We start from the raw sequence: 16,912 nt of genomic DNA on the forward strand, positions 1-16,912 counted from the left end.
GATAAAACATGAGATCTAGTACATATATTTTCCCCCTGAAATACACTTTACTGAACTTTTACACCTGGGTCCTTTTCCAAATTGAAATAAATACAAGTGCACAATGAACAAGGTACCATGCAGAAAGCCCACAAAGTCTATAACAAAAAAAAAACATGTAGTACCCTATTTGCAAGAGCTAACAAGCTATTAAAATGGAGAAGAGTTATCCAGAATTTATACATTCTGAAATCATATTTAAAATGGAAAAAAATAAGTAAATAGAAGTCAATACATTTTCTTCTTCATGCACTAATAAATATTTAAGACGTCCTCCCCTGACAGTAAAAACATCTAAACATAATTTCTCCATATATCAATTATTATAGATCCCATGACAATATTAATACATATTTCATACCCCCCATAGCTCTTAAGATTTATTTTTCGAACCTATAAAAGCCACAGTACTCTATGGTCACAAAACATTTACAGGCCATGCTGAATGTTGTTATTATTAATACTATTATGTTATTATTATCTAAATAAAACAATTCATATTTTTATAAGTTTATGAAGATATTTTTGAGATTGTTATAGAGCAAAAACGTTACAAGTGAAGGTTTTACACTGGTAAAATTTAATTATCCACATTTTTTTAATCAATACTTTGAAAAATATATTGCCCTGATTTTTGCTACCTAAGAGCAGTATGTAATTTTTCCTAGCAAACCTAAACCTATTTTCCTTTTTGCTTTTTTATCAACATTCTGATGTAACAATTTTATCAATCTTATCAGATTTTAATTTTCTTATATTATTGTGCTTCATTCATTTACCACTTGACTGCATTTCACGTTCTATATTGTGCTCAGTTTATTTGTAATTTTGTACTGCAATTATTTCTAATGCTCAAAATGTTTGTGAATTTTTTTTATATTCATGTGTTAATATTTATTCCTTCTTTCTTCCCTTTCTTCCCTTTCTTCCTTTTTCTTTTATGTTTTTTCTAGTTATTTAAAAATAAAAAAAATAAATATGTTTAGAAAATGAATGAGAAAAATAAGACCATAATTACAATGATCCACCTCTTAGGGTTTCAGACTCCACAAGCGCTAACATTTTTTTTATTCATTTTATTTCTTCTGATGTATTATGTGACGATATGTGGAAACCTTCTGATCATCACACTGGTGTCCTACAGCAAAACCCTCCATTCTCCCATGTACTTCTTCCTCTCCCAGCTCTCTGTAATGGATATTTTATTAGCAACTGATGTGCTTCCTAATATGCTTCATTCTATGTTGGAGAAAGATTCTGCCACCATGTCAATTTCTAATTGTATCATACAGTTTTATTTCTTTGCTGTCTCAGAAACCTCAGAGTGTCTTCTGCTGACGGTGATGTCTTATGACAGATACGTGGCCATCTGTAAACCGTTGCATTATACTCTGTTAATGAGTCATCGGCATTGCTGGATAACAATTATAACAAGTTGGATTTTAAGTTCTCTCTCTGGATTGATCTATACTATAGAGATATCAAAATTACAGTTTTGTAGTCCTAATGTTATCGATCATTTTTTCTGTGATCTTGACCCCCTTCTAAAACTTTCCTGCTCTGATACAACAATTGTTCAACTAGAATCAACATTAACAAGTGTAGTTTTTGCTTGCACCCCAGTTATTATCATCATTGTGTCATATGTTTATATTATAGCCACCATTTTGAAAATCCCAAATATTAAAGGTAGACAGAAAGTTTTCTCAACGTGCAGCTCCCATCTGATTGTTGTTTGCATGTTTTATGGTACCTTAATTTTTGTGTATTTGATACCTAGGAGAGGACAATTATTGAACATTACTAAATTCCTATCATTACTATACACTACGGCAACCCCAATGATAAATCCAATTATATACAGCCTGAGAAATAAGGACTTGAAACAAGTTGTAGATAGAATTGTTAACAATTTTTTTTAAGGAACATTCACATAATTATTAAATATTAAAGGTTTGAAAGCTGTAATCTAACAATATTACCTCCCTCGCCCTTCTGGTTCTTCTAACTTCTGAAGATATATTCAAAAATCCTGGGCTTTTATTGTTTAACTTTTGACCAAAACACCAGGCACTCCACATCATCTGGCAGCAGCTGCAATCAATTCTATTCCTCCTATGCCCAACACAAGCCTCCCCTTCTCATGTGTCCTTTGGAATGCTTGTTCTGTCTGTAACAAACATACCTCTGTACATGATGTTTTTATAGCTAACTTCTTTAAATTACCCTCTGTTACTGAAACCCGGCTTCAAGAATTTGACTCTGCCTCTACTGCTGACCTCTCCCATGGTGGCCTCCTCTGCACTCACTCTCCAAGTGGATGGAAGGGAGGTGGAGTTGGAAACCTCATATCTCCACAATCTAGTGTCTTTGAAAATAGCTGTGATCTATTGGCCTTCTGGAAGGGGATCAAGCTTCCCTGATTACTTCTCGGCCAGACTAACCTACTCTCTCTCTTTAAAAAAAATCCCACAATCATTCTCTCAACATCCCTATTAATATTAACACTCAAGGAAACTTCTAAACTTCTCAGCCCAACTTCTTCATTTTACCTAAAACTATGAACACATGCATCTACTCACTCTGATGGCAACTCCCTTAGCCTTCCATTACCCTATCTATGCACTCATTGAAACCTCTCCAACAATCCTTTCCCCATCTCTTATCACTACCATATTAGCATCACTTTTTCCCCCTTTTCCACCTCCTCTCCCTCCAACCGTCTAAACATTTACCCATAGAAACTTTCACCACTCTTTGTCCTGCAGAAAAATAGCCACTTCCATCTACATTTACTCTCTTCCTTCCTAGACACCCTAGCCCCCCTCACTACACACAGAATCAGACCCCAACCTCTACAACATTTTCGAACAGACAACACCAGAAGTCTCAAAATGCATAGCCACACTCTTAACTGTCTTTGGCATAAGACCCAAGCAAAACTTTACCCAGTATAAATCTGCCCTCCAAAAATACAATTCCTGTCTCCACACTGCCAACAGACCTATTTTATCACTCTCAATAACACCCTCTTTACTTTGTCCTATGCTGCCTCCACCTACTAATTCACTTACGGCCCAGAAGAATGAAAATCATAAAAAAAAAATAGGATTGATGCAATATGTCATGAAATCTCCACTGTACAGATATCTCCAAAACCTAATATTCTATGTCCACCTGCACACATGATACTTCCATTTTTAACCCTGCTACTATAAAGGAGGTCTCTAAAAAAAAATCCACCAAACCACCTGTCACCCTGTTGAGCTATCCTTCACTCTCTAACTCATATCTTCAATCTCTCTCTCTTCTGGCATCTTCCCCATCCCTATAAAACAGGCACTGATCACTAGTGATGGCCGAACGGTTAGCCCGGCGGTCGTTTTGCGGCGAATTTCGGCTGTTCGCGATTCGCCCGATCGGCGGACTATTGCCGCCGTTCGCCCGGCCGACTTCCATGTTTTCTGTGTAAAAGAACTTTGACCTATGATGACACATCCATCATGGGGTACAGGACAGCCAATTGAGACATTACAGCACATGGACACTTGGACATTCCCCCTAACTTATAAATACACCCGATCCGGCTGCCATTTTACATTCTTTCTTCTGTCACTATAGGGAGAGGTTGCTGTGTGGAGCAGGGAGAGATTGCAGTGACCCAAATCGCTAGCTATTTGGTACACAAAAGTTCTTTTCAGGACTGGTATAGGTGTTAGGTGTATATAGGTTTGCTGTGCTACTGATTGTTGCAGCAGCCTGAGTGTCTTTTGTCAGTTTAGAGAAAGGGACAGGACGGTGTGTCTGCTGTAGGGACAGTCAGTTTAGTCATTAGCTGTTACTATCAGGTCCACAAAAGTGCTATTCCAGCTATTGTTCCAGTAGCCTCTGTTTTGTCAGTTTATATAGGGACAGGCAGGAAGCAGTGTGTGTGGCAGTGAGGGTCAGTTTAATCAGTAGCTGTTACTATATTAGGTCCACAAAGGTTCTTTTCAGGACTGGTATCAGTGGTATGGTAATAGGCTTGTAAACGTATAATATTCTTTCTTCCAAATATAGAAAGACTATTATAGTTGACTGCTGCCCTTCTGCTGCAGTCTGCTAATCATTCACAACCTACTTGTTCCATAAAGGTCCTTATAAGGACTGGTAATAACCTGGTGTAGGGTGCTATAGTACATAGGGCTGAGTGAGGTACAGTCTGCTATTCTATAAGGACTGGTATAGGTCCACAATACATAGGGTTGAGGTGCACTACTGCTGACTGCTGCCCTATACTGCAGCAGTCCTTCATCGGTATAGGGACTGACGTAGAGTCACACACAACCTACTTGTTCCACAAAGGTCCTTATAAGGACTGGTAAGGTATAGGGTACTACAGTACATAGGGTTGAGTGAGGTACAGTCTGCCATTCTATAAGGACTGGTATAGGTCCACAATACATAGGGTTGAGGTGCACTACTGCTGACCACTGCCCTATACTGCAGCAGTCCTTTATCGGTATAGGGACTGACGTACAGTCTGCTAATCACTCACAACCTACTTGTTCCACAAAGGTCCTTATAAGGACTGGTAAGGTCTAGGGTACTAAATTACATAGGGTTGAGTGAGGTACAGTCTGCTATTCCTAAAGGACTGGTATAGGTCCACAATACATAGGGTTGAGGTGCACTACTGCTGACTGCTGCCCTACTGCTGCAGTAGTCCTTTATCAGTATAGGGACTGACGTACAGTCTGCTAATCATTCACAACCTACTTGTTCCACAAAGGTCCTTATAAGGACTGGTAAGGTATAGGGTACTACAGTACATAGGGTTGAGTGAGGTACAGTCTGCCATTCTACAAGGACTGGTATAGGTCCACAATACATAGGGTTGAGGTGCACTACTGCTGACTGCTGCCCTACTGCTGCAGTTGTCCTTCATCGGTATAGGGACTGACGCACAGTCTGCTAATCAGTCACACACAACCTACTTGTTCCACAAAGGTCCTTATAAGGACTGGTAAGGTATAGGGTACTACAGTACATAGGGTTGAGTGAGGTACAGTCTGCCATTCTATAAGGACTGGTATAGGTCCACAATACATAGGGTTGAGGTGCACTACTGCTGACTGCTGCCCTACTGCTGCAGTAGTCCTTTATCAGTATAGGGACTGAGGTACAGTCTGCTAATCATTCACAACCTACTTGTTCCACAAAGGTCCTTATAAGGACTGGTAAGGTCTAGGGTACTACAGTACATAGGGTTGAGTGAGGTACAGTCTGCTATTCCTTAAGGACTGGTATAGGTCCACAATACATAGGGTTGAGGTGCACTACTGCTGACTGCTGTCCTACTGCTGCAGTAGTCCTTTATCAGTAAAGGGACTGAGGTACAGTCTGCTAATCATTCACAACCTACTTGTTCCACAAAGGTCCTTATAAGGACTGGTAAGGTATAGGGTACTACAGTACATAGGGTTGAGTGAGGTACAGTCTGCTATTCCTTAAGGACTGGTATAGGTCCACAATACATAGGGTTGATGTGCACTACTGCTGACCGCTGCCCTATACTGCAGCAGTCCTTCATCGGTATAGGGACTGACGTACAGTCTGCTAATCAGTCACACACAACCTACTTGTTCCACAAAGGTCCTTATAAGGACTGGTAAGGTATAAGGTACTACAGTACATAGGGTTGAGTAAGGTACAGTCTGCCATTCTATAAGGACTGGTATAGGTCCACAATACATAGGGTTGAGGTGCACTACTGCTGACTGCTGCCCTACTGCTGCAATAGTCCTTCATCGGTATAGGGACTGACGTACAGTCTGCTAATCAGTCACACACAACCTACTTGTTCCACAAAGGTCCTTATAAGGACTGGTAAGGTATAGGGTACTACAGTACATAGGGTTGAGTGAGGTACAGTCTGCCATTCTTTAAGGACTGGTATAGGTCCACAATACATAGGGTTGAGGTGCACTACTGCTGACTGCTGCCCTACTGCTGCAGTAGTCCTTTATCAGTATAAGGACTGAGGTACAGTCTGCTAATCATTCACAACCTACTTGTTCCACAAAGGTCCTTATAAGGACTGGTAAGGTCTAGGGTACTACAGTACATAGGGTTGAGTGAGGTACAGTCTGCTATTCCTTAAGGACTGGTATAGGTCCACAATACATAGGGTTGAGGTGCACTACTGCTGACTGCTGCCCTACTGCTGCAGTAGTCCTTTATCAGTATAGGGACTGAGCCAATGAACTTGGGACCAAGCTTCCGTGACGGGTATGGCAATCTCAGGTTGGCAGAAGATAACCAAACCTTATCCCCGATCTTGAAATTTGGGCAACTCCTTCTTCCTCTATTGTAGTACACCTCATAGTCTCTTTGAGCCTTCTTCATGGCCTCCTGAATCTGTAGGAAATTGTCCTGAATTGACTTTACCCTTTCTTGGACTGCAGGAGCAGAGACTTCAGGGACGGAATCTGGCAAGAAAGAAGGGTGGTAGCCATAGTTTGCCCAAAATGGAGTTTGGTTGGTAGCGGAATGTACAGAGTTATTACAGGCAAATTCCGCGCAGGGCAGGAGAGAAGTCTTGGGAGCAGGAGCAAAAGCAGCGGAGGTATTGCTCTAACGTTTGATTCGTCCTTTCTGTTTGCCCGTTGCTTTGCGGATGGTATGTGGAAGATAAAGAGGTCTTGATCTCCAGTGCCTTGCAGAGATTCTTCCAAAATTTGGAGGTGAACTGAATTCCCCTATCAGACACGATATTGGAGGGTAGAGTAGGTACTCCTGCGCTAAACGGAATAGGTGACAATATACTGAAAGGGAATAGAAAAAAGGTGCTGCGTACACCGTAAGGACCAAACTCGTGTCCAAATGTGTAAAATAAAAAAAGTAAGGGGTGGTGGTGCGCTCCTTATGTGGAATTATCAGCTAGTGATTATAGCTAGAGAACGTACATCACAAAATAAAGTGCAAATGTGTAGATATCATATACCAAAATAATACCATAAATAAATAAATACGTTAAAGAGAGACATAGATGTTCATCTTAAAATGCCTAATGTGCAAAGAATCTTTTTAAAAATTATATATAAAATGTATATCCAACATGTGCAAAATTGCATAAAAATATATCGGTGAGTAAGTGGTATGTGATTTCAAAATTGTGCAAAATATATAAATAATTCATACAGTAACTTATTTCATTAAGGAGAGATCCGTAAAAAGTTAAATATATATATAAATATATAAACACAGAAAAAAATAGAGAAAAAATATATATAAAAAAATAAATAAAAATCTTAAAGTAAACTAAGTGTATCAAGTCTCTTAGTGCAAATATTGGACGTATGTTCCTTGGTCCAGTGTGCAACAGTAGTGCAGGTGTGTAAGTGTTTCACAAGAACACTTTGTGCTGCTATCCTGATATTCAGTGGTACTGTCCCTTTAAGTGATAAGATATGGGTCTTCAGTGTCACTGACACCCGTGGCTAGAGTAAATGATTACCTTACTGCTGTAAGGTATACAGCATGTAGTAAGATTTAAAGGAATGGATGCCTTTGGATCCATCTTTTCCTAGGCGTTCCTATGGAGTAAAGCCAGGGGGAGGGGGGGTCCTTTCTTTGCCTTTCCGCTGGGCGTCAGTAACTTGAATCTCTCAGGTAGGTACTGTTGTACTCAGCTCCACGGAAAAGATTTAAAGGGTTGCGCCACACCTTGCACTCTGCTGGTTTCGCTGCCTGTAGTGTTGGAAAAGAAACCATCTGCAGAGACTCCTGGATCGATTCCTCCCATCAGCGGCCGTAAATGATTTACCGACACTTGCTCAATGAAAGATGTTCCATATTTGCGGAAGTAACACCACTCAAAAATCAGTATTAGTCCAGATATCAGGGATGATGTGCCAGTGAGAGCAACATAGAACTTTGGAGTCAATGTACTGATAAAAGCAGACACGGCCAGCACGGTCTCGTACAGGCGGAGCGGCGCTCGGAAATGGTAGAGAAGAAGCAGGCCCGCCTGTGGCTGTTGCTGCTGCTGGCGGGCCTGCTTCTTCTCTACCATTTCCGAGCGCCGCTCCGCCTGTACGAGACCGTGCTGGCTGTGTCTTATTTTGTGATGTACGTTCTCTAGCTATAATCACTAGCTGATAATTCCACATAAGGAGCGCAACACCACCCCTTACTTTTTTTTTTTTTTACGATATTGGAGGGGACACCATGTAGCCTCACGACTTCCTTGATGAAAATACTTGCTGTAGCCGCAGCAGAGGGAGTGCCACACATGGGTAGGAAGTGTGCCATCTTCGAGAGGCGATCTACTACTACTAGGATCGTGGTAAACTTGTCTGAAGATGGCAGATCCACAATAAAATCCAGAGAGATCTCTCTCCAGGGACGTTCGGGAACAGGTAAGGATCTCAAAAGTCCCCATGCTTTGGTGTTAGCCCCCTTATTTCGTTGGCAGATAATACAAGACTGGACATAGTTCCTGCAATCCTTCCTCCACCCCGGCCACCAGAAGGAACGATAGATCAAATCAGCAGTCTTCTGGACCCCAAAATGTCCTGCCATCTTATGATCGTGAAAGGTCTGCAAAATCCGAAGCCTTACAGAGGGAGGAATGAATATCTTGCTGTGTGCCCATAGTAAACCATGTTTCTTTTCTAGGGAGGATGCTGTAGTTTCGGAAATTTGATCAGTGGCTTGTTTAATGGCTGATTCTAGGTCTGGCTGGATGATTTGGAGGAAGTTGTGTGGAGACAGAATAGTTGCAGGTTCAGATGGTTCTTCTGCTTCTGGAAACATTCGGGAGAGTGCGTCCGCTTTTCCATTTTTGGAACCGGGGCGGTAGGTGATGTGGAAATTAAACCTGGAGAAAAAGAGGGCCCAGCGTGCTTGTCGGGGTCTGAGGCGTTTGGCAGCTCTGAGGTACTCCAGGTTTCTGTGGTCTGTGAAGATCATGATGGGTTGAGACGCACCCTCCAATAGATACCTCCACTCTTCCAGGGCGAATTTTATAGCGAGAAGCTCTCGGTCCCCGACATCGTAATTCCTCTCTGGAGGAGTTTCTGGGAGGCAAAGGCGACCGGGTGAAGGAGAGCCTTCGGGCCACTCCTTTGGGAAAGAATCGCCCCTGTTGCGGATTCGGAGGCGTCTACCTCCAATACATAAGAAAGACTTGGGTCGGGATGCCGGAGGATAGGTGCTGATGTGAAAAGTCTCTTTAGTTCATCAAAATCTTCCTGGGCTTGCTGAGACCACTGGAATTTAACTTGCTGACGGGTTAGTTGAGTAATAGGGGAAATGATCGTGGAGAATCCCTGAATAAACCTGCGATAAAAGTTGGCAAAGCCAACAAATCGCTGAACAGATCTCTTGTCTGTGGGTGCTGGCCACTCTTGGATAGCTTTGACCTTTTGTGGGTCCATTGAGATTCCCCCTGTGGTGATGATGAACCCGAGGAATTGGATAGTGTCTCTTTCAAACTCACATTTCTCTCCTTTTAGGTAGAGCCCGTGCTCTCTGAGGATGAGGAGGACCTTCCTGACGTGTGTTCGGTGTGTTTCTAGTGAGTTGGAGAAAATCAAAATATCATCAAGATACACAATTACAAAGTTGTCTAGATACTCACGAAATATATCGTTGACGAGGTGTTGGAATGTGGCCGGGGCATTGCAGAGCCCGAAGGGCATCACTAGGTATTCAAAGTGTCCGAATCTAGACCTGAAAGCCGTTTTCCACTCATCTCCATCACGGATTCGGACTAAATTATATGCTCCCCGCAGGTCTAGTTTAGTGAATACCTTAGCAGTTCTTAGGCATTGGAAGAGTTCAGGGATGAGGGGAAGCAGATACCGGTTCTTAATTGTAATTTTATTAAGTTCCTTGTAGTCCACACAGGGCCTGAGTGAACCATCCTTTTTCTCAACGAAAAAGATGCCTGGGCCAGCTGGAGAAGAGGATGGTCGGATAAATCCTTTTTCTAGGTTTTCATCAATGTAAGAGAGCAGAGCTTCCAATTTGGTTTCCCATAATGGGAAGATCCGCCCGAATGGTATTTCGGAACCGGGTAGCAGATCAATCGGGCAGTCATAGGGCCGATGGGGCGGCAGAGTATCAGCTTTCTTCTTGTCAAAAATGTCCAAAAAGTCATGATAAGCTGAAGGGACATGCGGGAGATTGTCAAGACTAGTCTGTATTGTCAGGCAAGAGGTGGACTTGTGGGAGGTTGGCAGGAGACAGTGCTGTGAAAAGTAGGGAGAAGAAAAGCGTACTTCCTTCTTGTTCCATTTAATCAGTGGGTCGTGGGCTTGTAACCAAGGAAACCCGAGGATGATCGGAAACATCGGAGAATGGATAATGTCAAAGCGAAGAAATTTGCGATGGCCAGAATCAGTGGATGTCAAGATTGGTTCCGTTTCTTGGATCACGGGACCAGAGCAGGGTAGGGAGCCGTCAGCCAGGTGGATTTGAAGATGTTGTTTCTTAGTGCAGAGAGGGATGTGCAGTTTCCGAGCTAAAGTTAAGTCCATGAAACAACTGCAGGCTCCTGAGTCAATGATGGCTCCCAGCCGAACCTCCTCTTCTGCCACCTGTAATGAAATCGGGAGGACAAGGTGAGATTGGGTGAAACCCGAAATTTGAGAATTCACCGCAGCATGAGGTCGGCACTTACTGGGCCTTACAGGACAGCTGCGCAGGAAATGACCCGATTCACCACAGTACAGACAAAGATTGGCTTGACGCCGACGGAGTCTCTCATCAGGGGTGAGCGGAGCCCGGACTAGGCCCAGCTGCATGGGTTCACTGTCAGCAGAGGAGGAAGGGACTGGAGCAGGTATAGGCAAGGGGGGTACCCGGGGTAGCATCCACGTGGGTTTAGATGACTGAAAGTGCTCAGAGTGACGCTCTCGTAGACGTCGGTCAAGCTTGGTAGCCAACTGGACCAGGTCTTCTAAAGATGCAGGGGTATCTACCCGGGCCAGTTCATCTTTCAGGGTCTCAGAGAGGCCCAGGCGAAATTGATATTTAAGGGCAGCCTCGTTCCAGTCAGTGTCCCCAGACCATTTGCAAAACTCTACAATATAGTCCTCTACTGGTCTTTTTCCCTGGGTTAGGGAGTGCAGGATGGCTTCGGCCGTAGTGGTGCGTTGAGGGTCATCATACAGTTGTGACATGGCTACAAAAAAGGTCTCTACGGAATTGAGAAGGGAGCTCTTCTGTTCCAGGAGGTTATGGGCCCAGGACTGTGGTTCATTGGAAATCATGGAGATGATGAACCCCACCTTCACTGATTCAGAGTGGAAAGTCCAGGGCTGCAGGGCTAGGTACAGGAGGCATGCGTTTTTGAACACCCTAAACTTCTTTCGGTTGCCCGAAAAATGCGTGAGGGCTGCAACCTGCTGGCAGAGAGCCTCAAGAGGTGAGCCAGCTCTGTCGGCTTCTGACATGGCTTTTTTGTACTGTCAGGTACTCACCAAAGCCGAAGTGCTGAGAGCGGCTTCCCTTGCAGCTGGGTGCACAGTACCCCTGAGGGTGGAACAGTGGGTACAGGGCACGGAGAGGCATGGGTTGCCAGCAGGTGACTAGTATGCAGAAGGTCTTCTGAAGGAAGAGATGCCCGTGCAGATGATCTTGGAACTGGTAGAAGTAAATGCCTGCCAGGGGTTCTAACACCTGGAGTGAAGGCCGAGGGTCAAACACAGGTATCAGTCCGTGAGACAGAAGATATTCCAGAGGCAGGCTGATGGTCAAACACAGGTATCAGTCCGTGAGACAAAGGATATTCCAGAGGCAGGCCGAGGGTCAAACACAGGTAACAGTCCGTGAGCCAGCAAGGCTAAGTGCAGAGAACAGAGGATATTCCAGAGGCAGGCCGAGGGTCAAACACAGGTATCAGTCAGCAAGGCTACAAGCAGGAAGTCCGTTTAACAAGCCAGGGGTCAGATCAGGAGAGAATCAGAGTAGTCTTCAAGCAATCCGGGTCACAACAGGAAGTGGTCAACAGGAACAGGAAACAGGAACACAGGTGAGCTGAGGAGACAAACCAGCAAAGACACAGAGCACATTGATGCCTTTTATAGGCCTGTCAGGCCAATCAGGTAAGGCCCATAGCCATGTGCATAGGTGTGCACATGCGCGAACGACATTGTATCGTATCACGCATATGCGTGTGTCGTTGTGCAGCTCTTCCCCGCAGGCGCATGGGGAAGTGCCGACGTTGAAGTCTGGTGATTCTCTGACACTATTCCTTAAGGACTGGTATAGGTCCACAATACATAGGGTTGAGGTGCGCTACTGCTGACTGCTGCCCTACTGCTGCAGTAGTCCTTTATCAGTATAGGGACTGAGGTACAGTCTGCTAATCATTTACAACCTACTTGTTCCACAAAGGTTCTTATAAGGACTGGTAAGGTATAGGGTACTACAGTACATAGGGTTGAGTGAGGTACAGTCTGCCATTCTATAGGAAATGGTATAGGTCCACAATACATAGGGTTGAGGTGCACTACTGCTGACTGCTGCCCTACTGCTGCAGTAGTCCTTCATCGGTATAGGGACTGACGTACAGTCTGCTAATCAGTCACACACAGCCTACTTGTTCCACAAAGGTCCTTATAAGGACTGGTAAGGTCTAGGGCACTACAGTACATAGGGTTGAGTGAGGTACAGTCTGCTATTCCTTAAGGACTGGTATAGGTCCACAATACATAGGGTTGAGGTGCACTACTGCTGACTGCTGCCCTACTGCTGCAGTAGTCCTTCATCGGTATAGGGACTGACGTACAGTCTGCTAATCAGTCACACACAGCCTACTTGTTCCACAAAGGTCCTTATAAGGACTGGTAAGGTCTAGGGTACTACAGTACATAGGGTTGAGTGAGGTACAGTCTGCTATTCCTTAAGGACTGATATAGGTCCACAATACATAGGGTTGAGGTGCACTACTGCTGACTGCTGCCCTACTGCTGCAGTAGTCCTTTATCAGTATAGGGACTGAGGTACAGTCTGCTAATCATTCACAACCTACTTGTTCCACAAAGGTCCTTATAAGGACTGGTAAGGTATAGGGTACTACAGTACAAAGGGGTGGAATGAGGTACAGTCTGCAATTCTATAAGGACTGGTATAGGTCCACAATACATAGGGTTGAGGTGCACTACTGCTGACTGCTGCCCTACTGCTGCAGTAGTCCTTCATCAGTATAGGGACTGAGAGTTTTGTCACAGGGTCATTTAAAAAATGACAGGCAGAGGAAGAGGCAGGCCCTTCCGCAGGGGTGGTAGGGGTAGGGCAGGAGCAACAGGCTTGAGCCAAAGTGGGAAGTTGCAGAAGGTGTGTTCAATTCATTTGAAGGACGCACCAGACTTGGTTGAGTGGCTCACTCAGCCTTTCTCTTCTGCACCCTCCTCATCCTCTCGATCTGCACCCTCTTCTTCACTCTCTGCTATGTGCACCCCCAAAGACACTACCACCAACAACACCACCACCACTACATACCTTCCGCTTGAGTCACAGGAATTATTTTCCGATCCATATCAAGACATTTCTGATGCGCAGCCACTCTTGGTATTGGATCAGGAAGAGGAGGTAGCAACAAACGCTACTCAGCAGTCTGATGACAGTACCCAGATCAGCCCAAGGAGGAGGTTGGTCCCCGGTGTTGCTGCCTACTCCGAAATCTCTACTTATAGCGGTGGGGAAGGTGACGTTGATGATGACGTGTCTAGTGATGTCATGTGGGTGCCCACAAGAGAGGAAGAGGAGGGGAGTTCAGAGGGAGATATGGACCAGCAGATAGGGAGGAGAAGCAGGAACAACTTACATTGCACAGGAGGGACAAGCAGACTGCAAATGTATCAGGAGCGAGTCATCGACCATGTACGGTCACATCTGGCACTCCCAGGACACCGGCACATGGCTCCGCCATGTGGGCTTTTTTTAACGTGTCCGCTGCTGACAATAGCGTTGCCATCTGCAATCTTTGCAGTCAATGCATTAGTCGCGGTAAGCCCAACACTCACCTGGGGACGACCGCCTTAAAAAAAGCACATGAGCAGCCATCACCGAGCCCAGTGGGAGCAACGGAACATACAAAGCCACACTCCAGGCTCTCACTGTCAAGCCTCGTCTTCTACTTCTCCTTCTCCTCTCTCCTCACAATTGTCCTCCACTCCGCCTTCCATCACGCCAAGCTCACGTTTTTCTGCAAAAAGGCCTAATGTTCGAGCGTAAAAAAATGATGACGCCGGATAACCCTCTTGCCCAACGGTTGACGGCTGGCTTGTCAGAACTCATAGCCCGCCAACTACTGCCATATAAACTGGTGGACTCGGAGGCCTTTCGTAAATTTGTGGCCATTGGAACACCACTATAAAAGGTCCCAGGAAGGAAGTATTTCTCACAGAAGGGCATCCCAGACCTATATGGCCATGTTCAGCGGGAAGTGAATGTATCTCTGGCACACAGTGTCGGTGCCAAGATACATCTGACCACAGACACGTGGTCTAGCAAACACAGGCAGGGATGGTATATCACTTTTACTGCCCACTGGGTGAACCTTCTAATGGCCGTCAAGCATGTAACCTGTGGCACCCGTGTAGATTTGGTTTTACCGCCATGGATTGCATGCAGGCCTGACTCTTCTTCTCCTCCTCCTCCTACTCCATCCTCCTCCCTCTCCTCCTCGGCTGACTCCTCCTTTTCCGCTGCTAGCGTCTCTTCCGCTGCGCCGCCCAAGCTCCCCAGAACCTACTCGACATGCCAGGTGAGACGTTGCCATGCCGTGCTGCGTCTGTTGTGCCTGGAAGCCAAGAGCCACACTGGCCCGGCACTCCTTTCAGCTTTGCGTTCACAGGCAGATCAGTGGCTAACACCGCTCAATTTGACAGTTGGTAAAGTGGTGTGTGACAACGGTGCCAATCTGCTTAGCGCATTGAAACAGGGCAAAATCACGCACGTGCCATGCATGGCACACGTCTTAAACTTGGTCGTGCAGCGATTCCTTGTCAAATACCCTGGGGTCCAGGACATGTTGCGGCAGGCAAGGAAAATCTCGGCCCATTTCAGAAGATCTTACACGGCCATGGTTTGCCTTGCTGACATTCAGCGGTGACACAATCTGCCAGTCAGACGTCTTATTTGCGATTGCCCGACGCGATGGAACTCAACCTTCTATATGTTTGATAGGCTGCTCCAGCAGAAACGTGCAGTTAACGTCTACCTGTATGAACTCTGCGGCAGAACAGGTTCTGGGGAGCTGGTTTTTTTTTTACCACGCCAGTGGCTGCTCATGCGCGACGCATGCAGACTTCTGCGCCCATTTGAGGAGATCACCAAACTGGTCAGTCGCAGCCATGGCGCCATCAGTGACATGATACCTTATGCCTTCTTTATGGAGCGTGCATTGCGTCATGTCATTGATCAACCTGTGGAGGAGCAGGAGCGGGAAGATGAGGAAGTCGCAATGCTGGATGAATTCCCAGGGGGGACTACTCTATCTGAGACAAGTCAACAACAGGAGTCTGAAGAGGAGTCAGAGGAGGATGGTGCCAGGGCGGATGAGGAGGAGCAAGAAGAGCATGCTTTAAACCTTTCTGGGATCCCTGTTGTTGTGCGTGGATGGGGAGAGGAGAATGAAGAGGACGACATTATCCTGGATGATGAGCAGGAGCCAAGCCACCACACCGCTTCCACTTTAGTGCAAATGGGGGCCTTCATGCTCCAGTGTTTTAATAGGGACCCCCGTATAAAAAGCATAAGGGTCAAGGACCAGTACTGGGTGGCAACGTACTTAGACCTCCGGTACAAACACAAAATGGCGGAACTGTTACCGCCGTCACAGAGGGCTGGCAGAATGGAGCACTTCCAGGCCTTGCTTCGAGAAATGCTGCAATCTGCTTTTGCGTGCGCTGGCAGAGGAGCAATTCCCACTCCCAGAGAAGGAGTTGCGGGTACCAATCCAACAGCGCCTGCAAGAAGAGGCCGGTTTGAAGATGTGTTAGTGACTTCGGATATGAGGTCATTCTTTCAGCCGACCCATCAACAAGTGTCATCCGGATCCAGCATCAGGGAACACCTAGACCGTCAGGTGTCCGACTACATCGGGTTAACGGCCGATGTGGACGCTCTGAGGAGTGATGAACCCCTGGACTACTGGGTGGGCAGGCTTGACCTCTGGGCAGAGCTTGCCCAATTTGCAATCGAACTGTTGGCTTGCCCCTCATCCAGTGTCCTGACTGAAAGGACGTTCAGCGCAGCAGGGGGGATTGTGACCGATAAACGTACTCGCCTAGCTCACGACAGTGTTAACTACCTCCCATTTCTAAAAATGAATGAGGCATGGATCTTGGAGGAATTCAACACATGTGACCAGTAGACCATGTATATGTCTATAAACAATTTTTTTAATCGAGCACAGAGACCTTCTTTCTTCATTTGGCTCACTTCCTTGTCCAAAAAAAGCACACCGTACTATATGCCCGTACCCTCCTCTTTGAAGAGGTTGAGCGATGTCATATTTCTACTGGGGCTGCTTATTATGAGGGTCTCCCACCATCCCTGTGCTGTGCTGACTTCCTCCTGGGGCTGCTTATTATGAGGGGCTCCCACCATCCCTGTGCTATGCTGACATCCTCCTGGGGCTGCTTATTATGAGGGGCTCCCACCATCCCTGTGCTATGCTGACATCCTCCTGGGGCTGCTTATTATGAGGGGCTCCCACCATCCCTGTGCTATGCTCATTATGAGGGGCTCCCACCATCCCTGTGCTATGCTCATTATGAGGGGCTCCCACCATCCCTGTGCTGTGCTGACTTCCTCCTGGGGCTGCTTATTATGAGGGGCTCCCACCATCCCTGTGCTGTGCTGATTTCCTCCT

General features: G+C 45.7%; 1 protein-coding gene across 1 annotated transcript; it reads left to right on the forward strand.

The window, feature by feature from the left end:
* Positions 1 to 450: 450 nt before the first annotated feature.
* Positions 451 to 2,318, forward strand: LOC143964086 (olfactory receptor 1468-like). The gene is made up of 2 exons (XM_077473796.1): positions 451 to 612; positions 993 to 2,318. Exon 2 carries the CDS (start codon positions 1,029 to 1,031, stop codon positions 1,959 to 1,961), a length of 933 nt encoding a protein of 310 aa, XP_077329922.1. The 5' UTR covers positions 451 to 612; positions 993 to 1,028; the 3' UTR covers positions 1,962 to 2,318.
* The last annotated feature ends 14,594 nt before the right edge of the window (positions 2,319 to 16,912 follow it).

The sequence above is a fragment of the Lithobates pipiens genome, unplaced genomic scaffold (genome assembly GCF_037356315.1).
Source record: "Lithobates pipiens isolate NorthernLeopardFrog02 unplaced genomic scaffold, aLitPip1_a1.2 Scaffold_8, whole genome shotgun sequence".
Lineage (NCBI taxonomy): Eukaryota > Metazoa > Chordata > Amphibia > Anura > Ranidae > Lithobates > Lithobates pipiens.

What these genes read in the sequence shown, in the direction of transcription:
- LOC143964086 (XM_077473796.1), top strand. Translation starts at nt 1,029, where the DNA reads ATGAATGAGAAAAATAAGACCATAATTACAATGATCCACCTCTTAGGG.